We start from the raw sequence: 27,598 nt of genomic DNA, 5'->3' as shown, positions 1-27,598 counted from the left end.
GGCGAGCGTCGAGGCTAGAACGTCGAGGCTAGAACGTCGCGCGTCGAGACTAGAGAGTCTAGATATGGGAATCAGGATTGGTGTTCAGAAGATATGGGCGGCTTTGGAAAGAGACGGTCCCGATCCATTCTGAGGAGAGGCCTTGAAATATAGTTCCACTGCACGCACTCTTGCGTCTTATCACCTTGCGATGTTGTTTGACGGTATGACTGGCTTTATTTAGTCTCGGTGATGTCCTTCAGCGCCGACGGAGCTTCATCTTGTCACTGAGAAGCACGCATGACACGTCTAGCAAACTAGCCACCTGTATGGCTTGTTGTCCGCTGATGCCTCTTCCTCCATGTCTCTCCCTCTCTTCGACTGCGCCATTATGAGTGCCTCGAGATAGTCGATATACCTTTGTAGGCGAAGTAGGTTTTGGAAATATCGTCGAAACCTGCTTAGGGGATCGAACCCCGCCGTGAGGACGTACAGAACATCCACCAGGAAAGCGCACGACGTACGCTGCAAACAGCGCAATAATGAACAGACCCTTGACCTTTGGTTCGTTTGGTTTTCATGCCCTTCTGAGGGACTCCGTGGAATTGGAGAGGTCAGGACCGCGCTCCTTGCAGATATGCATCGGCAGGTCTGGGGCGAGAAATTGCTGGCACGATACCGTGAAAGGATATTCAGATCATAGCAGATCCCCGAGGCCAGTGGTTGCGCCGACACGTCATATTAGGCGGGCTCTGTCCACGCAACGCACCCAATCTGAGAGCGCAACACATACTGGGGAAGCTGAAAAGCCCTCAGTCAAATGAGCCTGCGGTATACTTCCCTAAGCTGCTGCAAGAACCAGTGTGAGGACTCGTGAAAACTTGGTCGTAGTCCAAAGGTACGAAAGCGGCGCGTTTGTTCCGGCGGTCCGTGGAAGTAGTCGACAAGTGGGCCATCACGACCGAGTTGAGTTTCACCTAGTCGCCGTTGCGGCGCCCTGCTAGAAACTTCACAGCTCTTCGGCCTTCATCAGTAGCTCCTTCCCCAATCGCTGCAGATAAACCTTTGCAACATCTCTGGGAATGTGCTCGAGTAACATATCAGCGCATGGTTGGCGTCCAAACGTTGCAGGCTCTCCATTTGATTTGCCAAGACAAGATGTGAACCTCTTCATGACGGCTTCCAGGTCTCGTCTGCTATCCTCGTACGCTTTAAGCTCAGCTGACCAGTTTTCGTCCCGGGTTGTAGAGAGGGCAGAGTGAGGCAGCATCCTAAAGGACACTTTAAATGTGATGTCGAGCGGATTGAGTTGGTGATCGCTTTTCCCAGTAGAGCTGGGTGGGGTCTCATTCCCAGTGACTGCGTGTCTGTTACCGATGCGTGTTGGAAGTGGCACAGTAGCTAACGGGGAAGACCCATCAACGTTTAGTTGGGTTTGTTGTGGAGCAATGTTGCGGCTGGGACTCCGTAGGACCACACTGGCACGAGACCAGAAAGGTGGGATATACAATGCGTCTCCTGGTTGCATCATAGCAACGTGGGTGCTCGTGCCGGGTATAGTGTAGAAGGAGTGTTCCTGCAACAGCGTCGGATCACAAAGAATATTGAGGTCGCTGATATTTGAGCCCGGAGCATATCCGAGCTTGTGCTGGTTGAATGGAGGCGACAAGAGCACCTTCCGCGTGCCTAGTTGATGGAAAATAATGGTTCCCGTGGCACTGTACCGAAGCTGGTGGCATGTTCTTCTGGAAACCTGTAGCTGCACGGATGTGATGAGATGTTCTATGCTGTTCAACTCGGTGGGGAGCCGAAACAGGGTGGCAAGCTGCTCCTTCTCATTCTTGTCGCACGATAGAGCACACTGTCTAATCTTGACATTTGGTGGCGGAAGGTTCAGTATGGCCGAGGATGTGTCTGCCATATCGAGAATCTGTTTCCACATTTGGTTTCCGGGGCTGGCGGATGTGCCGGGCGTGATGTCTTGCTCCAGATAGAAGTCGTCCGAGAGCACATTCTCAAGGGAAGGCGTGGACCACAGCTGCGTGGCAGGCCCGCAGTCAAGGCCTCGCATAAGAAGAGGCTGCGATAGACGAACTGCCATGTTGAACTCTTGTGACCCGGTCAGCAAGATTGGATCAACTCGAATGCCTTCCTTCCGCCTCACGCCTGTGTAGTCCCATTCTGAATGGACTGGCGGCAGCTTCGATGCTTGGCTGGGGACAATGATCCATTCGGCCGGAAGACCTGTCTCTTTCTCGTAGAGCACCCAGATGCCTCGATTGAAATAGTCTCCGAAGTTGAAGCAAGTCGCGCCGCCGCCCAAAATGACATACGCACCGGTCTGCGTGGGCCGGGTGGAATGGCCAATGAGGAACGGCCGTGGGCAGTCCGGCGACCGTGTTGCCTCGATCGTACTCACTCTGAAACTGGGTTCTTTGCGTTCCTCATCATGCCAGGTGGAGAAAGTGCCGGTGAGGCTCAGGATCTCGTACGTTCTGGGGATGCAGCCACCTCTAGCTATTCCACCGATAATCAAGAGGTAGTCCTGTACGAAGCCATATGAGGCACCGAAGCGTGCGAAGTACTGATATGAGCCGATGCTCGTGTCCAACGCATGAGAGGGCCGGAACCTGAGAGCCAGTACCTCGTTGTCGCGAATGACAAGGCGCCACCGCCAGAAGCCTTGGCAGATCACGCCGTCCTGCCTCATGCCGCCAAATAACAAGCCGTGATTGAATCCCAGACAGACAAAGTTCGGCCCAAATCGAGGCTTGGGTTCCGAGCCAAAGATTCGTAGCCCTCGCCAGCCATTGAGAGGCTCCCATAACAGCACGTCAATGGCAACCTTCGTTGGGCTCACCTTGCCGCCAAAGCAGATAGCACCGAAAACGTTCCCGGGCAAGGTCACCGGGACAAGCCGGTGGCGATAGCGTCCCTCTGGCAGATCGTGTATGCGATACCAAGTATTTCCCTTCTGCAACCAACAGTCTTTCAGAGGCTGGCTCGGCGAACGCCGGCCACCCACCAGCATATTATCACCGTTGTTCAAAGAGATCATCACATGACAAGACCGTGCACCCACCTCTGGCGAAAGCACCACGGGTGTCTCGTCGTTCAGGTGTCGGGGTCGGCAGACCGCACTAGTAGATAGATATGAGTTTGATCCCTTACCTCCAAAGATAGCTATAGCGTCCTGGTCCGGTACAGGATAAGCTGAGCCATGGTGGCGCTGGCAAAGATCACCTGGGTCACCATAATGTCGAAAGGCAAAGTGTTCCGATTCTGGATTGCACGGTGATGACGTCCGTGCAGAGATGTCAGAAGCGTCGCTGGAAATCGAGTCGCGTCTGGCCATGTGGACTTTGCTGGGGAGGACTGGCCGACTGCCGTTATGTGCTACTACAAGGCAGTAGTGACTAGCCCAAAGCGCAAACTCTTCCCAATCATCGAATGGCTCCACGTGGTCTAACTTCATGCGTTGCGAGGGCGAAAGGAAGCGTGGGTCAGCCCACAGCTCCCACAGAGACTGGTGATCTATGTGAGCATATCCGGCATTGCTGAAACGCTGAATCTGGGCACGGTCATATGGGTATTCGAAGATCGAATTCAGGGGCGTACCGAGGCCCCTGTAGTGATCCGTCATCTTCCTGGTAAAAGGGTTATCAGGTTGATCAGGACTGCTAGGCTCCACAAGACAGAACGTGACATCTGACGAGTCGGAAGGTTAGACACAAGCTGCACAGGTGTGCTGCACGATAAGGAAGGAACACACCAGACGACAGTCCTGCACTCCACCATATCAGTGCGTCGGCTGCCTTCACAGGCATAAAGGTGGTCGAGTCCTCGGCGATGCACAAGACCGACGCTTGCTCAAGAACCACCACCGACTTCATGAGTCTTTCCAGTCTTCTGATATTGCGTAGATCACAGCCTATAGCGGCATATTCTTCACTATCAAGCGCAACGGAAGGGTCGATGCCCGTAATGTCAGACGTTGTCGAATGAAGCAGGTCCCTCATCTCAGGCCGGTGCATGATGATGTTCCGCTTCGTCTCGATCAAGAGCTCGTAGTCGACGTCGATGAACTTGGTATCGGAGCAGAGACTGCCCTTCTGAGCGAGCCACCGGAAAGGCAGAGGGTCGCTACTACTCTCAGTACCACTACTAGGAGAAGGTCCGTCGGAATGCAGTCCAAAACTTACTACCCGCAACCAAAATTGATAATCACCTTCCTTTCACCGGCTGCACGCTCGAGGAAATTGCGGACCACCCAGCTCACAGCCCGCATTCGGAGCCAGTTCCCTCGATGGATCGCTGGCGTGGCGCGTTTGACTTCCTTCACGAATGACTTGTAGAAGTGCGGCCGTGACAAGTAGAGACGCTCGGTGCTCGCTTTCAGAGCTGTGGTAGCATTGTTGGTCTTTCCTCGACGTGTCAGCACCACTCGGCCTTTAAACGAGCAAGACCTCTACCAAAGGCATTCATGCTGCGGATCAAGGTAATATACGTACGGCCATGATAAGCCCAGCGTTCTTCTCGAGAGGCATAGCATCGTCGACATGCTGAGTGCCACTCTTCTTAACCGGCAGCGCTTTGACGGCATACTGATCGCCATGGCTCTCAGATGATAAAATCATTGTTGGGTCGGATGGCAGGAGGAACACGGAACCGTGTATTCTTCATTCGTCTCCTCGACAGTAACAGCGCCTGGAGAAGCCAGCAGGCCGCGACATTCAGACTGCTAATCTGGAACTGATGATGAATGTAAGATTTGAAGCAGACCCATGTTGATCGCGATTGAAGTCTGGACTCTGACCGGCATGACTAATCCGAAGCCGGCTCTATTAACCTCGCACTAACCTCGCACTAGCATACTAGTGGTTGCAAATCGTACACACATTCGCCACTCGCCGCCACTAGCGCCACTAGCTACACTAACGCACTTGATCAGCTCCAGCTGGGGGACCTTTTACTGTAGCATGCGTAGATGTATGTGTCGATAACCTTCACACCCCACGAACAAAGGCACTGTCGATACAGTACGTGATAAATACAGCTGGCTCCACTAAAGCAAACTCATCATTGAGAATTCCCCTTCTCCAGCACAATGCGTATCCCGATAAGATGATTCCACCCAGCCACCGCGTGGCCGTAGGTTCCCGGCATTGTCTGCCTCTACGCTCGAGCATCCTCTCTCGAAGCCCTTGTTAGTCTTCTCAGAGGATTCTTACCGATTTAGAGGTCGTCTTCGAGTTCTTAGACGTAGCAGGCTGCTTCCCGGCTCTGCTTTGGCCTTGCTTGACCAGCTCGACCTTGGCCGTCCCAGGCGCAATGGCAGTCGTAGCTGTCTGACCATTCCTGCCAGCTTCCTGCCTGGTTGCACATTTCTGTGCCGTCACCGCCGTCTTGCCCTGTCCAACATTTCCTTGTGTGCTCGGAGTCCCCTGAGCCTTCGCAGCCGCTGGTCGATGCTTATCCTGTTTTCGGTTGGTAGACGTTCTTGATTGACCGAAAATCGAAGCCCAGAAACCGACGTCGAGTGAGGCATTCGGCTTTCGCATAACAGGCGCACTTGGTTTTGAACCCCGGGCCGTCGGTGCCCTGGCTGCCCTCTCGTCGACCCGGGGAAGGCTTCTATGCTCCACTTTACCCCATCGCGAGCGTGCGGCGTTTTGGGGATTAGGCAGGGGTTTACTGGGTGATGGCTTCGGCAGATCGGCTTCCACTCTCCCGCCCAGTCTATTGTGGGAGCTAGGGACGCTTCTCACGGGCGTGCCTGGGACTGGCGTGGTTTGTGAAATCCACATCCCGCCGATATGCTGGAAACCCGGAGCCCTCTCCCTGAGACTTGGCGTCGGGGCACTGACATTGTGCTGTGGCGTAGGGGCAGGCCTCGAGGGAGCGGCCGGCGCTCTCACAGTCGACATCCCTACAACGACTGGATTCTCCGCCGACTGCGCTGTTGGCCTCATCACAGGAGCCTGGACGCCTCTTGGGGGTTGGTCTTCAGCTTCCGTTGAACCCAAGGCGATGGCTGCTTGGAGCGCTCGCGGTACTGCAATGTTACCGCTCTCCGGGATACGTGGGCCCAGGGCCCAACGCTGCTCCGGGGGACCATGGGGAGGCTTTGCTCCAAGGATAAAAATTTGGTCACCTTGTTTGATGACCCAGTTATCGTATCTGTCGATCTCGGTAGTGCAGCCGAGGGTTTTCAGGAGTCTTGACAGGCTGATAACGACCATAGGCCTGTTCAGTACTTCGGTAACAAGGGCCGGGTTGTAAACAACGTCGTCAAGAACAAGGCGGACGCCCGCTGCCATGTCGATTCTGATTCGACCGATACCGAAAAGATCTCCCTGGGATGGATCAAATTCTGCAACACCCGGGTCGGGAGAGAAAGTCTCGTAGAACTCTAAGCTGTTGAAGAAGTGGTGCTTGAGCTCGGAATCGAGTATGTGCCGGACCTCCCAGAATGCATCATCCGGCAGGATATCCTGACCTATGAGGTCCTGCTTGTTATAGAGTACCTTCATGCCTTCCAAGTTGTGGACTGGTGGGTGGCGGGTCTCGGAAAGGAATGGAGCTGGTACTCAGGTTGTAGAGGAAGAAAGCTCCAAGGGATAAAATATATATCCGTGCGGTAAGTCGGCTCGTCACTGTTCGGACCGTTTGTCGTGGCCGGCGTCGGTATGAAGGTGATGTCTCTCTTGTGATGGTCAAACATGCCACCCGCCTGACTCTTCATCGAGGTCATTCCGCATCACTGCGGTCTTTTGTTGGCAACATGATCAGACCCCAGTTGAGTAACTGGCCCATTGATCAGAGAATAACGCGCATTTCATGGCCTTCGCATTCTCCATAATCCGTGCACAAGATGCCAACCCCTGCAAAATACCCTGCGTAGGTTCATCTGCCGAGATTGACGGTGACAGCACATCTGCGGGCGAAGGTACACTCGACTCACGCTGTAACTCGTGCAGAAGTGCGACTCTCGCGGTCTCCAAAGGGAAAGCGACAAAGCTTCGTCCAACGTAACCAACATTGGCCTGCAGCAGGTATGGCAGTGAGCGAATAAGAAGCTGGACGGTTTCCAGCAGTTCTGAACGTGCGCCCAAGATGCCCTTGCAGAACTGGCTCACCCGTGTACCGCTGGTGTTACTCCTATGCTCACACAGGTCAGATATATCGTGGTTCTGCTGAGACGACTGGATGATGTCGACGACGGAGAGATAGCTTTCAAGGGCGTGTATCTTGAAGGACAACCAAAAGATCCAAGCTGAGGCGACCTGAAAGTCTGGAAAGTCGAAGTCGCCGCACCCACAGACGTAGGCTTCCGATTCCGCAAACGCCCTCCCATCTCGAGCTAGGAACGCAGTACACCATCTTTGCAGCTCTTCCAGAACGAAGGACACAGTCTCCATTGTTGCGTGGAGTTGCTCGGCTGCCCGGTTGCGAATTGCATTTCCCGCCATCGACTCGTCGATATGGTTCATGATGGGAGGGATGTGCCGCGCCAGGAAGACTAGTTCGCCGAACTGGCTATTCCCAGAATCGCTGGCATTTCGTTTGTGGCTACCATCGTTGCGCTGCCTCGCACTTCTGCAGAGCCCCGTGCCAGTCAGAACCGACGGTCTGCGGTAAATAAGGCAGAAGATGATTTCAAAGAGACGATACTCTTCCATCAGATAGCGCCAATCTTTAGGCATCGAGCCAGACTGAAGTAGCTGATGTACGTACACGGAGCCCAGACCGCGAACTTGGTCGAATATACGAGACATGCACCCACTGACATTGACTTCGAAGATTGCGGCGGCGTGGCCCGACAGAATCAACGCCAAATAATCGTCCGAGTCGAGACCCCCACCGCTGGTGATCGAGGTGAGCTGTCGACAGATGAAAGGAAGTGTCTCGTGGTACGTAGTCAAGGAAACAGCCCGAATGTCTTCACGTCGCAGTTCGGCAGCGAGGATGCTGAGTCCCAACGCGCGAAGCATGCCTGTTACCACAGGATTCTCTCGGACAACCGCCAATTGGTAAGCCTCCACGACCCAGATTGCGCATGGGGTGATTAGCTGCTCTTCCGAGACTCCTGCACCTGGGAGAGTCACTCGCGCGGGTAGAAAGCGTGTTCGGAACATTCCCAGCAGAGAGAGCGTATATTGCTTCTCTGGACTCGGCTCACACAGCAGGCTGCATTCCGATCCAGAGGAGGGTTTCCGCCGTGGTTTTCGCAGCCTCTCTTGCTTGACACGGGTGCTCGAGTCCTTCGCCCCCTGTGACTGCCATTTCGTTTCTTGCACCCAGCGAAATTTCGGCTCATATGGTTGGTTGAGAGCGTCCAGCCGTTTCTTCTCCTTTTGACGCTGCCGATGAGCCTGGACGTTCAGTCTGACCTGCTCTCGTCCGACTGCCAGCTTCTTCTCATCGAGAGAGCCGGCACGTGGCCTGGCGCGAGCCATCTGAGTATAGGAGCCTCTCCCGTGGGCTCGAAGGCGGGCGGTCTGTCGAGGACGGCGAATACTCGACTTAGCCCTCTGTCCTTTTCTGTTCTTTTGTACCTGCCATCGACTCGGCAGCCTCGCGTGTCAGCCGGACACCCCGCCAACGTACGCCATGCCGCTTGATTTGTTATTGGCGCGTGTCCGTTGGGATTGAGGGCGGCAGCAACGGACAGGGTCTGGAGAAGTGAATTGCCATCGGCTTGGCAACCATCAGCAGGATTAATCAAATGCGAGATGATTGGAAAGTATACGAGGTTGCGATTGGAGTGCAGAAGAGAGACGACAAGCCCCTCAGCGTACGGACTATGCCGGCCAGTGCTGACTTTCAGGCGTCCAAACCACTCAAAGGGAGCTCGTGTACTCGATGTCAAGAGTTCTAGATACACCGCTCAGCCATTCGGCCTCGGTGTCATGAAAGCGCGAGGAGGGCAGAGTTATTGTCCGCGAGATCGTCTTACTAAAGCTGGGCGGAGTGCTATCAGGATATGAGAGTTCATCGCGGCACAGCTGGTTGTTTTGCGCTGCCTGCGGTGTACACATGGTGGACTCTGCCTCTTCTAGGGCGCAGAGATTCGTTTGCAGCAAGTCACCTCGATCGACTCCAGTCCAGGTACGACCAAACAGAAGAAGCGCACGAGTTCTGCGAACAGGCATCAATTGAAGCGATCCCACGGCCAAACGTATGTTTGATCGAGCATCTGCTTCAGCTGCTGTTATTGGCTTGCCTACTATGCGTCTTTCATCCTCGACAGCGTAGCTTTCCCAGCTCTCGAGTCATTCTGCCTGCCAAGTTGTGCTGTGATCCACTGGCCTATTTCCGCCATCTTGGGCAAATCAACACCTGTTTCACAGCCCAGGCTGTGCAAGAGATGCAATAAATCTTCAGTGGCGACGTTGCCCGTGGCACCCTTGCTGTACGGACAGCCACCAAGTCCGCCGACAGAGCTGTCAAAGATTCGCACGCCATGCTCCAGGCCAACAACCGTGTTCACGAGCGCCATCCCGTATGTGTCGTGGAAATGCAATGCGAGATCCTCGTTCAAAATCCCAGCCTCCTTCAAGGTGTCAAGTAGTTTCCTCGTCCTAGGCGCAGTCCCCATGCCCGTCGTGTCAGCTACAGAAACCTCATCACATCCCATCTCGAGAAGTGTCGCAGTGATCTCAGCAACCTTGTGCGGATCAACATCCGGCCCTTCGTACGGACAGCCTAGGGCAACTGAAACGTACCCGCGCACCCGGATGTTGTGTTGCTTTGCAAGCTCCATGATCGGCTTGCACCGCTCCAAGCTTTCTGCAATGCTGCAATTTGTGTTCTTTTGCGAAAAGGTTTCTGTGGCTGCTGCGAACAAGGACACCTCTGTCGAGTTCCCAGAGTGAACCTCGACCCTGGCATTTCGACCCGCGGACTGTTCTGGCGAAGGAGACGCGGGTGGCGTAGGATAGCCCGAGGGATTCTGCGCTCCCTTGGCTTGGAAGATCTTGACGAGACTGTCCAGCCCTCGAATGTTGGGGACGAGGTAGTTATATGCGATCCCGTGAGGCGCGGCCGGTGGCTGGGTCAGTACTGATTCCAGTATCTCTGCCGTCGACGCCATCTGCTCTGCTCAGCTAAATTATCATCAATCGATGAAGCTGGCCACTCACCTGTGGCACCCATTTCGCAGGCACAAAGGATCCTGCCTCCATATGTGTGACGCCTGTTTGCGCCAGCCGTCTGATAAGCTCGAGCTTGGTCTCGAGAGGAATTGAGCTCTTCTCATTCTGCAAACCGTCTCTTGGGCCCACCTCGACTATTCTCACGTGGTCGGCAAGGCATTGTCTTGAGGTACTGAAGCTGCGGAACAAGGGTCTCGTGAGGGGCCGAGCAAGACGTGCGGGAAGTGACTTCATTTTGAGGAGTCGTCGTTGGAATCCAATCCCTCAAGACGAAGATGGGCTCAGGTGAAGGCAGCTTCGCTAATCTGGTTCACCGAGAAAGACAAGGGACAGGCGCCATCGAAGGTGAGAACGGTGGACAAGGTGAATTCGTGAGCAGTGGACTGATGCGTGCGGAGAGGCCGCAATGAAACGGAGCAGAACTGTGGAGATGGGACGCAGGGCGGTCACCTAGACGAGCCAATTAGGCGCCCCCGCGACCACCGGCGACCACTAATCAAGCTTGCCGAATCGCGGCTGTAGCCCCAAACGCTCTGGGGGAGGGCTGAGGGGGGTTGGGGGGCTCGGGGGAAGCCTATTTCCACTGTCCGATATCGGTCACTTGGTGAGTTGGGATTCTAGTGCTCACGATCCTACAATTCATATCATACTGTACATTCAGCTGTAACGGCCCTGCATGGTCAAGCCTTCAACTTGAATCTTCCTTTCTCAGACGCGTCCAAGCCGCGAACTGCCATCACGCAAATACTAGACAGCATCAGCAGTCCGAAGTCATACCAGATCAACGTGATGTATGCTGTCGGATGTTGCCCTTCTGCGACCAAAGCACCGCCCACGGGCGAGCCCCAGAGAGCCCCAAGGCCACGGATGAAGTAAATGAAGCCATTGACCGAGGCGTATGCCTGAGCGCCGAAGACTTCTATCACCGCGGTGGGAAAGAGCGAGTTGTAGCCTGCACATGTCAATGGAAGCGCAGAGACTATCGGCATTGAGTCTTGACGTTACCTCCAGCAAAGAGACCGTACGTGACCACGAATGTGATCCACAGCCGCATGTCGTCGCCGTAGGCGCTCGAGAGCCAGAAGGCCACCACGCTGACTGCGCTCCCAAGCACGCTGAGCACCAGCGTATTCTGTCTGCCTGCAACATCGGCGATGAAGCCCATCGCGATCCGACTCACCGTATTTACCGCATTGTTTATCGAAAGGAGAGCCGCACCACTGATAGAATTGACTGTCAGCTTCAGACAAATGCATCACTTGGCACATTCTCACAATGCAGCAGTGTAGCCTAGCCTGGTACTGAACTCAGGCAAGAACGTGATGGGCACCAAATTTCCCGCCGCTTGAGCCATGGCAGCTATAGCCTGCAAGATGAACGTAGGTCGCTTCGCAAGCCTGATGTCCACGAGGGTGGGGCGTTTTGAGAGACTCCTTGACGGCGGTGTCCCCAGGACAACCGGAATGCAGATGGCAAAGTTGACTAGGCCAAAGACCCTCAAAGTCCAAGCTGCCCCCAGCTTTGCCAGCAGAGCGCGCGCTGCAGGTGCGTACACCAATCCGCCAACACCGGCACCCGAGAGGATGAACCCCATAGCGGAGCCTCGATGAGCGTCGAAGTATTCTGGGGCCACAGCAAGCACCGGGAAGTACACCAGCGAAGTGCCAACTCCATAGATCAAGCCCTGTGTAAGAAGGAGCTGCCAGACCTGTACATGCGCCGTTAGGATCTGACACGCGACTCCTTAGACAAAAGGCATACTTTGTGACAAAAGCTCGCAAGCACGTAGCCCAGTCCAATGAGGACCGCACCTGATCCTGTAATCCACCTCGGGTCCTTCGATCGCGCCATTATCGGGTTGACCACGATACTTCCGCCCCAAGTCAAGCCGGCCGCCAGAGTCCCAACAAAAGCCAGCATTGCTTTGCTGGAGACCTGGTCTTTCGGCAAGAATGGATCTTTCGGGCTGCTTCCGCCCGATAGGTAGTAGTTGAGAAAGACCCCGTAGGCTTGGTTCAGCCCAATGGTCACGAAGACAACAAAGAAGGCACAGAAGAGTATGCTTGTCTGCCTTCTTCGCGATATCGGTCGCATAGCGGGTTGAGCATCGGCCGGCGTGACCACACGTTCGAGCTGGGAGTCATCCTCGGCACCGTGCAGTTGAATGGATTCTCGTGATGCAAGCGTAGTCAATACGCCGGCCGAAGTCATTGTGGCAGCAATTATGATGGCTTCGAGACAGCCACATTTCCATGACAAGAGAAAACTGGGCCGAATATGGGATGCTCGGGATTAAAAATGAGGCTATTAAATGCAGAGGACGAAGGGCGTGCGATCTACACTTAGTGCACCACTAGGAGAAACCCGGCGAGCTGGCACAGGCTGTACGAGTAAGAAATCGGATCTGATGCGGCCTTTTCAAGGCGGGGAAGTCGAGCTCATCGAGGACTTACTGTAGCACGGTGATTTCCTGAAGAGACCTCAGAGACGTCATTTCCAGGCCGAGGAATACATAGCGACATCCTCACCTAATGTGAGGACACTCTAAGGTGACTCAGAACCCGCATGATAAAGGTATGGCTAATTACAACAAGTCGTGGTTCGTATGTCCTGCTTCCCATCATTCAGTCATCGTCCTCGTGCTTGATCGCAACAGGTTCCCGTCGAATCTCCTTTTTGACCTTGATCATGTCCTTTTCCTCACTCGCAGTGGGCTTCAATTTCCTGACACCATTGATGAGAGCTTCGTAACGTCTACGCGCTTCAGTCACTGAGATCTCAAGGCCTTCGTCCTCCTTGTAGTTGCGACAGAAAGTCTCCCACAACTTTTCGTCTAGCTGCGCCTTGGTCTTGTCCATGATCCGGATCAGCTTGACATCCTGTCGCTTTCGGTTAGATATGTACTGGTACTTCAGATCATGGGGATGGGCTTCGTAGTATGAATCGGGGAGCTGCGCACGGAGTGTTATTAACATTAAGGGAGTAAGAGAGGAGGGACAACTTGCTTCCATGGTGCCGGACGCCGCATAGTTCTCCTTGAGCATGACGAAGCGGACAGCGAGTCGATCGATGAGCTGACGCCGCTTGATAATGGCGTCGCTTTCCTTGATTTGGTCCGTTATCTCGGTCGTTGTGTCTGTCAACCGTTCCCATTCCTCGGCGATCTCCCTCCAACCCTTGCCTTCGAGCTTCTTTTCCCACAACATCTTATCCCACTTCTCCGCCTGCGCAGGAGTCTCGGGGAGCTTTGGATCTCGCTTGGAAGCGGCCTTAGGCTTAATTGGTGGAGGCGGCTGTGTCTGCTGGGTCGTGTCGAGTCTCTGCTTTTTCTTCGGCGGAAGCTTCGTTTTGTGATGATTCTTTCGCTGGACAGCGGCAACCACAGAAGGAAGAGAGGGCGTCGGGTCATTCTCCTCAGTACGAATGACAGGAGGCGGCGCTGGGACGATCATGCCATTTTCCGTTCGACGGTCCATAGCATTCAAAAACTTGGGCGGGCGGGAGCTCGGCTTGCGTTTGCTTCTGCGAGGTGCGCTGACATCGAGCTGGTCAACGAGGGAGGCATTTGAGGCACGGTCATTCGACCCGGCTGCTTGCTTTCTGCCGTCGGTCCCGGAACCCTCCATATTGCACGACTGTGGGTCAGGTAGACTGACACGTGGCGGGTCGGCGGTCTTGAGGAGGCACAGAACCAAAGTATGCTAGTACGGATGTGTTTGGGGGGGGGGGGGGAGGGTGCAAGAAAGATGGCGGAATTGAGGTTGGACAGATGGAGCGCTGGTTGACATGATGGCGGTAGACCAGGTCTCTTTTGAAGTTGAAGTAGCGCGACTGGCATCACTCTCACTGCCGGGTAGTATCTGTGAAAATTGGTAGTGACTTTGGACTCGCGAAAGCCTGTTCCTTTGAAGATGGCACCAGTATCCATGGAAGTGACATTCACTGCCTTCGCAGATGAGGCATTCCAGGCAGCTCCCTGGCGTCTTGTTTGTCCCGCGAATTGCACTTCTGCGAGCGTGCTCTGGGCAGCTATTGCCACTCTCCATCGATTGACGCTGATGCAGAGATACTGGCGTGGAGACAGGTCTCTCTCATCAGGTCTTGTCGAGTCAGCTTCCAACAATGCCGCAATCAACAGTTCATTTGAAATGAGTCCCTGCCATGTCACTGATGATTCAAGTTGGTTGCCAGATGGTTGCCCCGACAAGTTCCGGCAACAGAGTGTATCCGCAGTCTGCTCTCACTTCGCCTTCACTTCACTCTCAGCCCCATGTCGGTGTCCCATGTTGCAGCCCCAATATGGCGAGGTGTTATCTAGGCCTCATGTATGAGATCCCGCGTCTGGTCGACGCTTAGGTCTCACTCAGATAGTCGTGTGATGTCTCCATTAATATGTATTCGGCAAAGTCGGCGAGGTCTGAGGTCGCTGTCGCATTGGATGTCAGTGCCTGCCAAGGGCCTAAGCGATCCGACCAACAAGATCAAAGAGGCATTGCTGTGGCACTGGCCACTCATGGTCACGAGCTGAGATTCTCGAATCCCCAGTTGCCAAAGTTCTCGCTTCGCTTATTGCACCGCATCGCCCACTGCTCGACTCGACCAACTGCTACGCCTCAGTCCAGTTCACAGACCTGAAGTCAGCCTTGTCCTTCACTTTCTCTCGACACTTCATCTACCGGCTTCCACGCCTATTGTCGACTTTGCGGTTGCTGGAAGAGCATGCAGTAACTCCGTTTGCGGTGTGGGCAATAAAGGAGCAATCTCGCATCCCGCACAGCCACAGGCACATGGCAGGTGCATCGTTTCACCCACTCTTTTCCTTTTCGTGACTTCAATAAGATGGCGGCAGCCGGTTGCGCAACCTGTCTCTCGGCATAAACGCATACACGGGTACACGGACTGTCACCTTGTCACTCCAGTCAGGACCCCGTCGTTCTTGATCATGCCAGTGATCGCGAGATGCTTGGGCGACCGACCGCATACGTATTCTATGAGAGGTGCCCGAAATTCCAGATGAGTGTCGATCTTCAACCGCGCTGCGCTCTCCAGGAGACTATAGGCGCCGGGAAATTCTACGCCGTGGACGAGCCTACCATTCTCAATCAAATCAAAGACGCTTTCGAACCCGAGTTCGAGCGACTGAAGGCGGCAAAGGCTGTCGAGGGGACAGAACAACAGCGCGCAGCAGCGAATGGATGTGCGAACGGCCCAAGCCCTTCGCAGATTCTCTACGGGTGTAACTACGATGAGGTCAATCGGACACTGGTCGGGATCCTTGCGCTTCGGTGGATTCACAATCGCGACTACGAGCGCTTTACACGGCCCCAGCCTCCAGAGACCCGGCTCTCTGAGGAATCTTTCGAATGGCTTTATCAGCTCTTTGTCACCGGTATCAGAGACCTAGATGACCTCTTCGCCCTGGTCCTGTCCATGGTCATTAATGACTTGGGGAAAGACCCAAACTTGGAGGAAGACTACTACTTCCACACTCACAGCCGCTTACCGGACCAGAATCACGACTCGCTCCTGCTAGAGTCAGCAAAGGCCGGCATGGTCCCCGCCCTAGATTACCTGAACCCTGGAAAGAGAGAGGAAATCATGCTCGGCCTGGAGCTTGGATCTGAATTGAATGCCGGTCAGCTGGCCCAAGCTGAGAGCGTGCCCGTCAACCTCGAAGGACTACTTAACATGCGTGGCAAAGAACACGCGTTCGAACTCAAATTCATGGAGCAGATCCTTGATGTTGCCGGCGCACTAGGTCATCTCGACTGGAGCGGGTCGAGGAATTTCATCGAGCCCGTCTTCCAAGCCTTCAAAACCGTCCACGAGGTCTCCCTCGATATCATAGCGGGGAACTCCAACCCAAGGCAAGGCTATGACAAGGTCCTCACGAAGCGGGGCAACTTGCTTTCTATCAAGGGTTTTCGCCGGCTGAGTGTTAGCGACCGAGAAGAACGGGCCTTGCTCAGACTGCTCACCATGGGCCGGACGGCGGACAAAGAGCAGGCCGAGTTGTTCCAAGAAGCGTTCCACGCGTTAGATGATCAGAACAAGGAACGGCTCGTCACAGGATTGAACGTGGATGGGAACGTCAACGAAACTGCCGTCCTACCTTACTACATGCCAGCCATAATATCCACCACATTAGAAACCACACGAGACTCGAACGAAGAGACCAAATGCCGAGCACTGACCTCGTTGATGAGGTATTTGGCCAAAGTTCTCGGAAGCGCTGCGAATGATCTGACTGGGTACCCTGAAGGTGCTGTGTTCAGTGGCGAGGTGCCCGGGATCATCATCGAAAGGAACATGTCGAAGGCGCAGGACGTGATCAACAGCCCGGAGTTCAAGACGAATCCTGACCTCTTGGACCGGCTGCCCATACCGGACGGACAGATTCTCCAACGACGAAGGACCAGTCAGTCTTGGTAAAGGAATGGAACAACTGATCAAAGCTGCCGATGATAACCTTGAAAATTTTCAGGTTGCGCGCATTCCCGACTTGACCGATAGCAATCCACTATCGTAAGGCTCGAAGACATACCTATCGAAAGTCTGTAGCTTAATTGTCGCGGTTCCCACACGGCTCAGCGACGAAGAGTTCAGCATCCATATGGTTCCGGACCTGAATCTGGATAGCAAATTTACCTCAAGCGGAAGTCTCTCAGCAGAAGCCTCGGAAGGAAAATTCTCTGAAGCAGAAGCCTCTCAACCAGAGATTCACAAGCGGAAATCTCTGAGGCACAAGCCTCTTAAGCAGAAGTATCTGAAGCAGAGGCCTCTCAGCCAAAGCCTCATCTACAGAACCACCACAACTCTCAAACTCTATTCAGTGCTCGTGAGCTACTTTTTGCCAGAGGGACCGGTCATGCCTGCGAGAGTACACGCTATAAAAATCTGGCCTTCCTCCCTCCTCTGCTTGAAACTCATCAGCACAATTTCCTCTCAGCTTCAGCGTCCACAGTCCACAAAGCTACCCTACTCTATCACCTCACCACCAGCTCATCACTTTCCAACAATACCTCCGACACCTCCAACAACGATAACAAACAAACCAGACCATGATTTTCCTCATCCTCGCTTGGCTCGTCGGCCTCGCCGCCCTCGGCGGCTTCATCGCCGGTTCCGTCCTGGGATAGGCGGTGCTTACAGGACCGACGCTGAGCCCTATGCCTACCTACCCATCGACCACCATCACTACTCCGTACTCTCTTGGCATCTTCGCCGTCGACTTTGTCTATTCTCGTCCAGCCCAGCATCACGTCTTTCTGATTCAGTTTGCCGGCTCACCGTCATCGTCATCATTATCATCATCGCCACCACCATCATCACTACTTTCGATCCGAACAAGATAGTGATGGCGCACTCCCCTCGATTCCAAGTCGACAATCTCTTCCTGTCCGACCTAATACCGTGCTGGACTTGCTGGCTGGGGATATCGCGAGAGGGGTGTGTGTATGTGTGTGCATATCCGACGTGACGAGACGCGAGCTTTGGCGAGGGGACACGGTTGCCGAGGACTGTACAACGTGGGTGACGAAACGGTCTAACTTACAGTGGTGCGTTTGGTGGAGAATGGAGGGAGGGGATGATCGTGTCCACGCGCCTGGTCCAAGTCAAGTCAAGGTAGCGCAGAGTCCAGGGCTCAGGTCAGGTTCAAGCTTTACTTACGTACGAGTAGTTAGTGGGTTGGCAGCAGCAAGAGAAGCTGCAGCAGCAGGAGCAGGAGAAGTAGAGGTAGAAGTAGAGGCAGATCGATAGTCGAATTCAATTCAAAACACACACACACACACACACACACACACACCCACGCGCGCGCAACACATGTAGCTAGGTATGTACACACACAGAGATACACACACACGTCACTACGTAGCTAGGTACGTACTCGGCATCTTGACTCTGTGATCTGCTCTGTCGTCTGTTCCGTGATCTGCTCTGTGATCTGTTCCGCTTGGTGCAAAAGATTCAAGCGTATCGTACAGCTTCTCCTGCTGTATATCATGCCTCTCCATCTCATGTACGGGGAGTCTTCATCTATGAAACGCCGTTCTTATCTGTCGTGGGCGCGTTATCCTGGCCGGCCGGCAAAACGAACCAGCTAATATCCTCTTCCAACATGATGTAATTGTACAAGATGATTGAATTACGCACCGCCAATTCACCCACTATTCATCACGCAGCGCGACACCAGCCAACACTACGCACACTCCGTAGCGCCTCGCTACACGACATCCCTCCTCCCCTTTGCCTCCCCCCTCTCCTTACCGAACAAGTCCCTCCAAAACTCCCGGAACCCATACCCTTTCTCTGCCCTCTCGTCTCGAATTCGGCCCTCATGGCCGGTCCACTCCTCGCCAAACCGGTCCAGCACGCCACCCTCTCGATGGCCGCGCACCTCGACCCTGATCTTTGCGGGTCGGCGACTGCGCTCCAAGATCTCATCACCCAGCAGGGGCGCCACGTCCGCAAAACAGCGGTCCAATTCACGCTGTAGTGTAAAGTAGGGTTTCTGGGCGATCTTGGGAGCCATGAGGTTGTACGAGCGCGTCAGGGCGTTGAGTTCCTGGACCGCGAGCGTGTGGTATGCCAGTTCGGTGTTCTGCCAGGCTGGATCGCGGAAGGGGTGCTGCATAGGGAGGACGGGAGGAACAGAGGGAGAGGAGGAGGAGGACGAAGATGTTCCGGTAGGGGGTGTCGGGCTTGTGATCGCTGACACCGGCGCCGCGGACACACCGCTTGTAGCGATGGGAGCATCCTCAGCGGGTCGCTCGGTGATTTGGATCTCCACCTGCTCCTGGCCAGGCTCCTGGTTGTGATCCCGGTTTTGCTCGTGCTCCAGCAGCTCGTCCGCCTTGTTCTGTGCCTGAGGTTCAAGCTCACCGGCCGACACACCGGCAGCGATCTTCTCCTCCACGGTAACAGTAGTTAAAGTGCCGTCGCTGGCTATATGTGAAAAGTTCTCCACCCGTCGCAACGGTCTCGGATTCACGCGTTCTTCCGCCAGAGCGTATCCCCTCGCGCGCCGGACTTGATCCTGCACAGATCCACCCCGACTACTTATCATTCTAGCGGCGTGTCTTTTCCAATCATTCCGCAACCGTCCTCGGAAGCTGGCCACCGCTTTGACGAGTTCTTGTTGCTTCTCAATCCACGGGGGCACAATCTCCTGCTTCTGGATGATTTTGTTCATGAAGTACTCGGTCGTGTCCAAGAACGGACTGTTGGCATTGTAGTCGCGCTCCACGTTGATGCCCTTGCCTCGCGGCAGGTTTTTGAACTGGCCTCTCGCGATGGCGTCCTCGATGCGCTCGTTCGCAAGACTCGTCAACCCCGTGATTGTAGTCGGCATGGGTCGGGCGCCGGGGGAGAAGCGATCTTTCAGTTCTTTGCGCCATTTCTCACGTTCCTGTTCGGACATGTCGTTCTGCTGGCTGAATGCATATATGGAGGTTTTGTCGCGCGCATTGGCGAGCCGGTCTGCCGCCGAGACATTCTTCTTCGGCGCGGGCCGCAAGTTCACAGGCTGAGGGCGAGGAGGCTTGTAGGGTGTGCGGAGTCTCTTGTGGCTGTCGTCGAGCATGCGGAGGGCCGAGTCATGGAGGGATTCGCTCCCGGTCCATGGGTCTGCGCCGGCGATGTCGCGGGTGCCTTTCCCTGCCGAGCTCTAAGATGCATATCAGTACCGAGTGGTCGATGGGGGCGTGGTGTTCAGTGCGTACAGGCATGTTCACTTGGCTCGCAGCGCGTTGATTCTGCGCGTCGAAGCTCGTCTGAGCTATCTTCTCTTCCAGCTGTTGCTTTAACTCCTCCGAGAAACCCGCGTCGTGCATCAACTTGCGGTCGCTTTTGCTCCCAGTGTCGATTGTCTCCTCTGCCATCTCGGCCAGCCTGCGAGACATGGCTCCTTGCTCTTCTGCAGCCTGAGTGCCATCCTTCGATCGACGTGTAACATCTTTTTTGGTCTCCGTGGTCGCATCACCCCGAGAGACGGCGGTTGTGCAAAAAGGGTGGCGACTGCGACGAACCGGCCTGGCTTTGGACTCGACAGATGTACCCCGCAGTTTCTGTACACGCAGACATCGGGAGCAAGTCCACAGGCGGGAGCCGGAGCTGCTCATTGTAAGCGAGGGGAGAGAAGGAGGGTGCGCGATACGAACAGGAGAGGAAAACGACCAAAGAAATGAAAACCGAGGAAACCAGGACGAGCAGACGATGAGCATTGGAATGAATATTCAGATCAGAACCATTTGGACGTGAACGATTCGCCGCCCACAGCACATGCATCCGTCCATCTTCTCCGCGTAATTCCGTCCAATCATTGACAGAGCAAGCAGGGATAGATTCGATAGCGTCAGAGTGATCGGAGTATCATGTTCGCTAACTTCCAGCGCCTGTCGCTACTAATTGCCATGTAATAATGGTATCTCGGCATGCCAAATGATGCCTCCTAACCAGATGTCAACATATCCCAAACCACCTCTCAATCTGTCGTGTCTGCGCATATCCATGGGGGTCCTCTTCGTGCTGCTTTCCATCCACGCCCTCTCCAGCTGTCGATTCCACTCACGGAAACATTGACTGCACGCATATCTTGCATCTAGAAGCAGAGCAGACTGCCGACAAGCGCGCTAAGCACTGGCGGTGGCGGCGAGCTCTGCCGGCGTTGCCGAGTCGTTGAGTTGCTTGAACCATTCCTCAGGGTTGTGCCCAACTCCCTCCAGCGTGGCACTGCTTCGATCGCCTGTGTTGTTGCTGGGCACGTGGTTTTCCCTCTCGTCCGACGGTTTGACCAAACGAGAAAAGCCAGCGTAGCTTTTCAGCCCTTCTTCGTCGGGCTTCAAGGAGGCTCTGGCGCCGGTAGTTTGGGCTGATTTCTGTTGTCGTTGCTCTTTCCACTTCTTCTCTCTGTTTCTGGCTTGAATCTCAACCATTTTGTCCCGAATCTCGAATGAACGCTTGCGGTCCGCTAATTCTTCCCGCAGCCGCTTGCGCTTTTCCTTGCCCGTTCTGCCAACACGTCGATTCATGATCCCGTCGTCCAAAAACTCCGTCTTCAGCACCATGAAACTAACGCCGTCATGAGGAGCTGGAGTCGCACCCTCTTTTTCACGCTCAGGCCAGCTTCGACTCTTGATCCCGTAGCGCACACTGTCCGTATAGCTTTCCAGCTGTGGTAGCACGACCAACGTGATATGCAGATCTTTACCCTCCGACACAGCTGCCGGCTTGACCGGCGCTGCCAGCCCTTCGATTTTGGGATTCTGTTCCTCGATCAACCGCTCCAGAACGGCGTCGTTGGGACGCGCGGACTCGATGAAACCCGAATGCATGGCCGCTGCCAGGGGATCGGAATCGTCCGTATAGATCCCAGAACCCCAAAGGTATTGCTCGCGACCTATGAGATGTCTCTCTCGTTCCCGTAACCACATCCGGGACACTTTGACCGTATAAGTACAGTTGATCTGCTCTGGATCTGAAAAAGAAGGCAGAAGATTTGGCCGGATCGAAACATCAAACTTCTCCTGATGGGGTAGAATGCTGTTCGGCTGTGACACCACAGGGTCATACTTGAAAATCCCAAGATGACGACGTCGATTGCGTGCGGCCTGTGTTACGACAGTGGATATCTTGATCGTCTTCTTGGACTTGTTGAGCTGCCGTGCTGCCGCAGACGCCGGTAGCTGGGAATGAGAATTCTGGAGTGATTGTGACGGATTGGATGTAGGGGTGGCCGCGCGACGACCGAAATTAGACAGTGGAAATGCAACGTTCTTCCTTTGTCCCGGAGCGGTATCGTCCAGGTCGAGCTTGTACGAGTGTGCGTACTTGCTTCTTTTGCCTCGACCAGGGCCTTTCTTAGCGTCGCCTGCGTCACTTTCAGCTCGGTTGTTGTCTTCCATCGCCTTGCGATTCCGCTTGCTGATGCCGGACGTACTTCGGGACATCTTCAACAGGTTCTCCTCGCTCAAGCGAGCACCACCTTCATCGCGCTTAAAAGGGCTAGCGGAGAGAGGCTGAGGTGTTGGAGTAGGACCGGCTGAAGCAGATCCCAATCCACTGCCGATACCAGCGAACACCCGACCGTGCTCGGATTTGATGCCTGCATCGGGTGCTGGAGTCTGGGCTTGCGCTCCTTGGACAGCCTGCGGGACGGGCGAATATCTCCCCCGTTTGGATTCGTTCGCCAAGCCAAGGATGGTCCTGTGTTGCGACAATTCTTCGCTACCTTTGCGCACTGGGTCGTCCAAGGGCCCCGAAGCGACGGAGCCTGCAAACGGCGAGTAAGCTCGGTTGTTACGGAGACGATCCCCAAGGACAGATCGGTCGCTTTGTGATTGAATCGAGTCTTGCCGCATCATGTTTTGGGACCCGAAAAGGGGATCACCTTGTTGATTCAGTATTCCTGCCAGTCGACCCTCACCACCATTCAGATGAGGTCTTCTCAGTTCTGGAGAAAGAGATTGAGTAAGAGGGCGGTCCTGAGGAGCCGACATTGGTGGAGGCGCAGACGGTGGAACTCGCGACAGGGTCGAAAAGCCAGGCGGGCGCGTGTCATAGTGACTCGTGCCGCCATTCGAGCGAGGGGGGTCCTGTCCGTGCATTATCTGCTGGGCCGGCCGATCAACTGGCGCCAGGGAGGGAGGTATGCTCTCGGGTCGACTGAGTGGGTGAGACGTAGGAAACGACGGTGACATGTGGGCTGGTTGAGGCTGACTCTCGGGTCTCTGCAAAATGCCACCGATACTCGTGCGTCGAGCTCGATCCTCGAACTCGTCTCTGTGTCCTGTTACGGGACCAAACGGAGGGGTGTATTTGGATTCATGGAAAGTATTCGGCTGGGTCGGCTGTGATCGTGGGGTCGGTTCGTAGAAAGGGCCAGGGCGTTGAGTCATGCTCCCTGAACTCGAACGTTGGGCTCTCACCCCCAGTGACTGGCCCGCAGCCCTGTCAGGAGTCTTTGACCTCGGTTTGTACGAATATTCAGTTGTGTTCGTCTTGCCCGAGTAATGAGGCGGCGACATGACCGCGCCAAGTGACATTGACGGTCCGTGATGTGAAAACGGCCCAGACTGCGGTCTCGCAGGTTGACCGTGGATGTGGAACGGATCGTGCAGAGGTCTTTCTGGTTCAGCGCCGAGCATGGAGGATATTGACATGCTACTTCCTGGTCGCTTATGAGGGGCCGCCGGCCCGTTGGTCGCAACGGTTGCACCAGAGTTCTGTTGCACTGGAGGCTGAGAAAACCGGGGAGGAGGAAAATGCTGTGGAGACGGCGGCAGCATGGTGCGAGGAGGACCAAACATCAGCGGCGGTTGTTGATGCTCGGGATACCCTAAGAAGATGTGTCAGATACAGTGGTCCAAGTATATGGTGCGCCGAGAGTGAAGTGTGATGTGAGTGGTGAAGCATGAAGTAATGAGTTGGCGCATGATCAACCACAAGTGTGCGACCCGAATTATTGCCCAACTGCGTCAGGAGAGTGAACACGTACCAGTGAATGCACGCGGAGGGCTTGAGGGCCCGTTGAACGGAGGCGAATGGCCGGGCATCGCCATGATGGTCTGAAGACCTCGTTGTCTGCGACGTGCGCCAGCGAGCAGCCGACGACCTTCAGGCGCTGGGCGATGATCAACAGGGAGCAGCAGGGTGTGGAGGCTGCAGCGAAGTCGAGGTGGATACTGCCGCGACCCGAGTTGGAGAAGAGATCAGAGGTCAATGATGCAAAGGAGTCTCGCCCGAGAGAACTATACAAGCACGAGAGCAACGTGGAATCGTTATGTCGTGAATACCAAAAGGGAAAAATCCGGAGAGATATCGTGCATCGTGGACGTCGACGGGGACGAAAGATGAAAACGAGGATCGAGGGTGAGGATGGATCATGCGAAATGTGATGTGGATGCCGTGTCGCCAGCGATTTTGGCTTGCGGTGGATCGCCAACTGTGGAACGCCAGGCTGTGGAACCAGGGCAGCGCGACAGCTTTCCGGGGCACCAGCCAAGCAGGAACAGCAGCAAAAGGAGCTGTGACTGCCCGAGGACAGCGAGGACGAAGCGTGCTCGGACAAGCCCAAGGTGACGCCTGTCATCACCACCCGCCAACCAGTGAAGAATGCACCTCTGAACGACCGGCCCATCCACCGAACAGGGATCCGAGCTCCGCTGCAGGTCGAAGTTTTCTCCACCGCAGGGCGCAGAGGCACAATGATCGCTTTGGCGTCCAGGGGAGCCCGGTGTGGATGCTTCTGCTCGTTAGCTAAAAGCTTCCAGGGCTAAACACTGCTTAAACGGGCGCCTGCCCGCCACAGGAGAGCTGCAGCTTGCCAATGACGTTTCTTTTCCGAACGGTTCTGGGCCCTGACATGGCTTTACTTGGGGGCCGAGGTCGGTGTGCAAGGATCAAGGCCTTCGTGTTGTGAGCTTGTGACATGGGAAGTTTCTTTGGGAAGCTTTCTGAAATCATCGTTTTTGCGAACGGCTGCTCGACACAATGAGCTCCCCGTCGAGGTGCACGCATGCTAGATGGTCTTTTCGCGACGGCGACTGCATCCACTTCCGTTCAGTGCCGCTGCTGTGGTTTGGTTTGCTGCCACTTGCTGGCTTCTGCCACTCCCATCATCTGCACGCTGACAAAATAAGGGTTCGCCGGGGACGTGCTGGACACGCCACGCAGACAAACCCCGGAGTAAATATATCCCCAAACCCCCATTGGTGGCGAGGGGAAAATCCGTCGCGACCCAGCATCTCACGCCTTGCAGCACTTGCATGTTTACTCGAATTCGTCCTGGTGCATCTAGATCGGTACGATGATTATCATGATGACGATAGACCCTGTTCCGGGTCGTTCTTCCTCCCTGGCAAGGATACCTATCATGGCACCGCTTTCATAGCTCCATCAAATAATCATCCTTCAAGCCGTTCCGCCAGTAGTTTCGGTCTCAGGGGAGTTTAATGCGGCTGACTGGTGTCACAATTTCTTGCAATAGTCCCTCCCATGGCGAACTTGCCAATTGCACAACCAGACCTCGAACGCCATGCCGAGAAAGCCTGCGATACAAATCCCGCCAGAGTCACTGACGGTGGTCGCAGATAGCGAAAACTCTCGGTCTTCCCTTGGAACCTTGTCGCTGATCTCTGCAAAAGTGTTTACATAGACCAGACCACCCAGCAACCCTTCCCAAAAGATGATGGCAAAGACGATGTATACACTCGGAATGAAGTTGAATAGCGCATGGAGCGTCAGCACAATCAGGTTGACCACCTGCAAGAACGACGGCAGGTATAGATTGGGAATGCGCAGGAATGGCGTCGACGACCTTGAAATGAAGACGCCCGCTTGGTAGATTGCATTATAGGTCGGATAGAAAGCCCGGAAATGCTTGAACGGGCTTTGCGTAAGGGGAAAGAGAAGAGTTGGCGAGACGCCCTGGTTGATGGTGTACTCGGCGATGTAGACCAGGAGCAAAGGGAGCATGTATGGGAGGAACAATCCCCTAGCTCGAGCCAAGTTGCGTCTAAACAATGACAAGCCAGACGTCTGAGGCTTTCCAGCAAAGGCCGGTTTCGGGCTACCTGGGGAGGAAAGCAGCCCCTCCCTTTGCTCATTGTCATCATCTCTGACGAGAGAATCATAACCGTCGTGGGTCCTAGCGTGCGACCGAAGGGGCTCCAAAGGAAGAACCAGAAAGAAAGACAACAGCATCACCGCTGGCAAGCAGGCAGAAGCCAGCAAGGTGGTGTTGACACTGAAGCCAAGCGTCGTGGTAGCTAACGCATATGCGCCAGCTCCTATCAATCCTGCTCCACCTGTGCCACTCCCCCATGCCGCGAGACTGAATGGACCATAATAGTGAACCAGACCCAGAAAGCTCAATTCACCTCCACCACTGCTCAACGACGCCAAAATTACTCCAGCCAGCTTCATTGTGATTGTTCCACCATCCGTGTAGCCAGGCGTGAGCGCAATCAGGAGCATTCCCGTGGCACTCAAGGCCACGAAGACCAAAATTCGCACCGAGTAGGGGACGACATGGATGAAGTAGGGTGCGCATAGCTTGACCCCGAAAGAGGGAATGACGTCGGCGAGGAGTACGACTCCTTTAGGCACATCAGGGCCGACAAGGTCGAGCGCAGCGGAGAGAATGATCACATAGAGGACGTTATTGATCAACCCTGCGCACAGTCAGCATTGATATCCAGGAGCCTGGAGGTATAGAGCACACTCGTAACTTTGTTACTAACAGATCTAGATGCCACTTACCAAAGAGCCAGAAAGCAATGCAGACCCGTGGAGAGGCACCACTGAAGGTGTGCTTTAGACGTTCAGCGAACAAGGCCCATGACGACGAGGGGGAGCCAGGAAGAGGCAGTGCCATCTTGGTGGCAGCTTCCGCAGGGGCTACCTTGGCATAACTTTCAGTTTCCGGGGCAGCTTGGGAAACGATCCGAATCTTGTGTCTTGTTGTGGTGGAAGATAAGAATAGTGGACTGTGAAATGGCGATGAACGTCGGTTGAAGTTAGGATCACGTGTGAGGCGCCGACGCACGGGCGCCACCAAACTCTCTCTCGAACCCTTCACATCTCCTTCGAGTCTCTCTTGTACGAGAAACTAGCCTGTTACGATGCTCCGAATCTACATCGATCATTTCGCCACAACAAGCAACGTGTCGATGGTCGGATACGCAACAAGGCAACTTGTCTGTACGAGGCATCGGAGCGGTCACTCTATCTGATTCTACGAGAATGTACTTTCACTTGCTCAACATTAGGCATCCCGAGATATGTCTTTCAGATCCAACGGCTCCCGTTCCTGTTCTCAAAGTAGTGCGGTCAAAGACGATGTAGTAAAGAGGGCTGCTGCCGAGAAACCGTCCTCCCCTGAAATGTCACCATCAACCGGACGCCATGACTTTCTGGCCTGAGTGCTGGTAACAAAGCAAGTCCTGTGAGCGATCGAACGGATTCCTGCCACGGCTACATGGTTCACCCCTCGATATCGCCAGCGCTGGGTACGGGGTTGGAATGGCAGGGGAACGTAGGAGTTAAGACGGGTTAAGTAGCTGGACATCGTAGCGGACTTCAAGCTCAACATGCTGAATCTCCCATCTACCCATTGCTTCTGTTAGTTGAACCCATGCCAGCCGCGCAGTCGCCAACCATCCGGCAGCAAATGGTCGGTGGCAAATTCATGCCATCTGCCGCCAGCAAAGCTAGCAGAGGAGAATCCCCTCTCTACTCTCCAGGGTGCCCGAAGTTGCACGGCACAGAAAGTGGCTGCGCTGGAAGCCGTTGTTGACGAGAGCTGAAAGTATAGGTCGACGTCCAAAATGCCCCGAGATGCGAATCATTTGGTAGACCCCGAGAGGCTGTCTGTCAAGAGCAGCGTTCTCAGGTCCCTACCAACACACAAAAGCATACCCACGAACAAGGAAGCCTCGCCAATGCAGTAGAAAATGTGGTGT

At 54.7% G+C, this 27,598-nt stretch overlaps 10 protein-coding genes across 10 annotated transcripts; 1 reads left to right on the top strand and 9 right to left on the bottom strand.

Moving 5' to 3' along the window:
- Positions 1–988: 988 nt before the first annotated feature.
- On the bottom strand, positions 989–4,616 carry G647_00312 (uncharacterized protein; the record flags this gene model as incomplete). Its single annotated transcript, XM_008723715.1, has 4 exons — positions 989–3,687; positions 3,752–4,122; positions 4,182–4,399; positions 4,491–4,616. The coding sequence occupies 4 exons, from the start codon at positions 4,614–4,616 to the stop codon at positions 989–991; spliced, it is 3,414 nt and encodes a 1,137-aa protein (XP_008721937.1).
- Positions 4,617–5,195: 579 nt separating this feature from the next.
- Positions 5,196–6,512, bottom strand: G647_00311 (uncharacterized protein; the record flags this gene model as incomplete). Its single annotated transcript, XM_008723714.1, has 1 exon — positions 5,196–6,512. One exon carries the CDS (start codon positions 6,510–6,512, stop codon positions 5,196–5,198), a length of 1,317 nt encoding a protein of 438 aa, XP_008721936.1.
- Positions 6,513–6,767: 255 nt separating this feature from the next.
- Positions 6,768–8,438, bottom strand: G647_00310 (uncharacterized protein; the record flags this gene model as incomplete). The annotated part of the gene is made up of 1 exon (XM_008723713.1): positions 6,768–8,438. One exon carries the CDS (start codon positions 8,436–8,438, stop codon positions 6,768–6,770), a length of 1,671 nt encoding a protein of 556 aa, XP_008721935.1.
- Positions 8,439–9,208: 770 nt separating this feature from the next.
- On the bottom strand, positions 9,209–10,370 carry G647_00309 (uncharacterized protein; the record flags this gene model as incomplete). Its single annotated transcript, XM_008723712.1, has 2 exons — positions 9,209–10,078; positions 10,125–10,370. The coding sequence occupies 2 exons, from the start codon at positions 10,368–10,370 to the stop codon at positions 9,209–9,211; spliced, it is 1,116 nt and encodes a 371-aa protein (XP_008721934.1).
- Positions 10,371–10,816: 446 nt separating this feature from the next.
- G647_00308 (uncharacterized protein) lies at positions 10,817–12,347 on the bottom strand (the record flags this gene model as incomplete). Its single annotated transcript, XM_008723711.1, has 4 exons — positions 10,817–11,088; positions 11,142–11,356; positions 11,411–11,844; positions 11,898–12,347. The coding sequence occupies 4 exons, from the start codon at positions 12,345–12,347 to the stop codon at positions 10,817–10,819; spliced, it is 1,371 nt and encodes a 456-aa protein (XP_008721933.1).
- A 413-nt stretch (positions 12,348–12,760) lies between these two features.
- On the bottom strand, positions 12,761–13,762 carry G647_00307 (uncharacterized protein; the record flags this gene model as incomplete). Its single annotated transcript, XM_008723710.1, has 1 exon — positions 12,761–13,762. One exon carries the CDS (start codon positions 13,760–13,762, stop codon positions 12,761–12,763), a length of 1,002 nt encoding a protein of 333 aa, XP_008721932.1.
- Positions 13,763–15,149: 1,387 nt separating this feature from the next.
- On the top strand, positions 15,150–16,568 carry G647_00306 (uncharacterized protein; the record flags this gene model as incomplete). The annotated part of the gene is made up of 1 exon (XM_008723709.1): positions 15,150–16,568. The coding sequence occupies one exon, from the start codon at positions 15,150–15,152 to the stop codon at positions 16,566–16,568; it is 1,419 nt and encodes a 472-aa protein (XP_008721931.1).
- A 1,792-nt stretch (positions 16,569–18,360) lies between these two features.
- On the bottom strand, positions 18,361–20,257 carry G647_00305 (uncharacterized protein; the record flags this gene model as incomplete). Its single annotated transcript, XM_008723708.1, has 2 exons — positions 18,361–19,803; positions 19,859–20,257. 2 exons carry the CDS (start codon positions 20,255–20,257, stop codon positions 18,361–18,363), a joined length of 1,842 nt encoding a protein of 613 aa, XP_008721930.1.
- Positions 20,258–20,767: 510 nt separating this feature from the next.
- Positions 20,768–23,422, bottom strand: G647_00304 (uncharacterized protein; the record flags this gene model as incomplete). The annotated part of the gene is made up of 1 exon (XM_008723707.1): positions 20,768–23,422. The coding sequence occupies one exon, from the start codon at positions 23,420–23,422 to the stop codon at positions 20,768–20,770; it is 2,655 nt and encodes an 884-aa protein (XP_008721929.1).
- Positions 23,423–25,103: 1,681 nt separating this feature from the next.
- Positions 25,104–26,511, bottom strand: G647_00303 (protein btn1; the record flags this gene model as incomplete). Its single annotated transcript, XM_008723706.1, has 2 exons — positions 25,104–26,308; positions 26,397–26,511. 2 exons carry the CDS (start codon positions 26,509–26,511, stop codon positions 25,104–25,106), a joined length of 1,320 nt encoding a protein of 439 aa, XP_008721928.1.
- Positions 26,512–27,598: the final 1,087 nt, after the last annotated feature.

The sequence above is a fragment of the Cladophialophora carrionii genome (assembly GCF_000365165.1).
Source record: "Cladophialophora carrionii CBS 160.54 unplaced genomic scaffold supercont1.1, whole genome shotgun sequence".
NCBI lineage: Eukaryota > Fungi > Ascomycota > Eurotiomycetes > Chaetothyriales > Herpotrichiellaceae > Cladophialophora > Cladophialophora carrionii.
The sequence above is the reverse complement of the archived record's forward strand: the minus strand, read 5'-3'. Positions and strand labels throughout refer to the sequence as shown.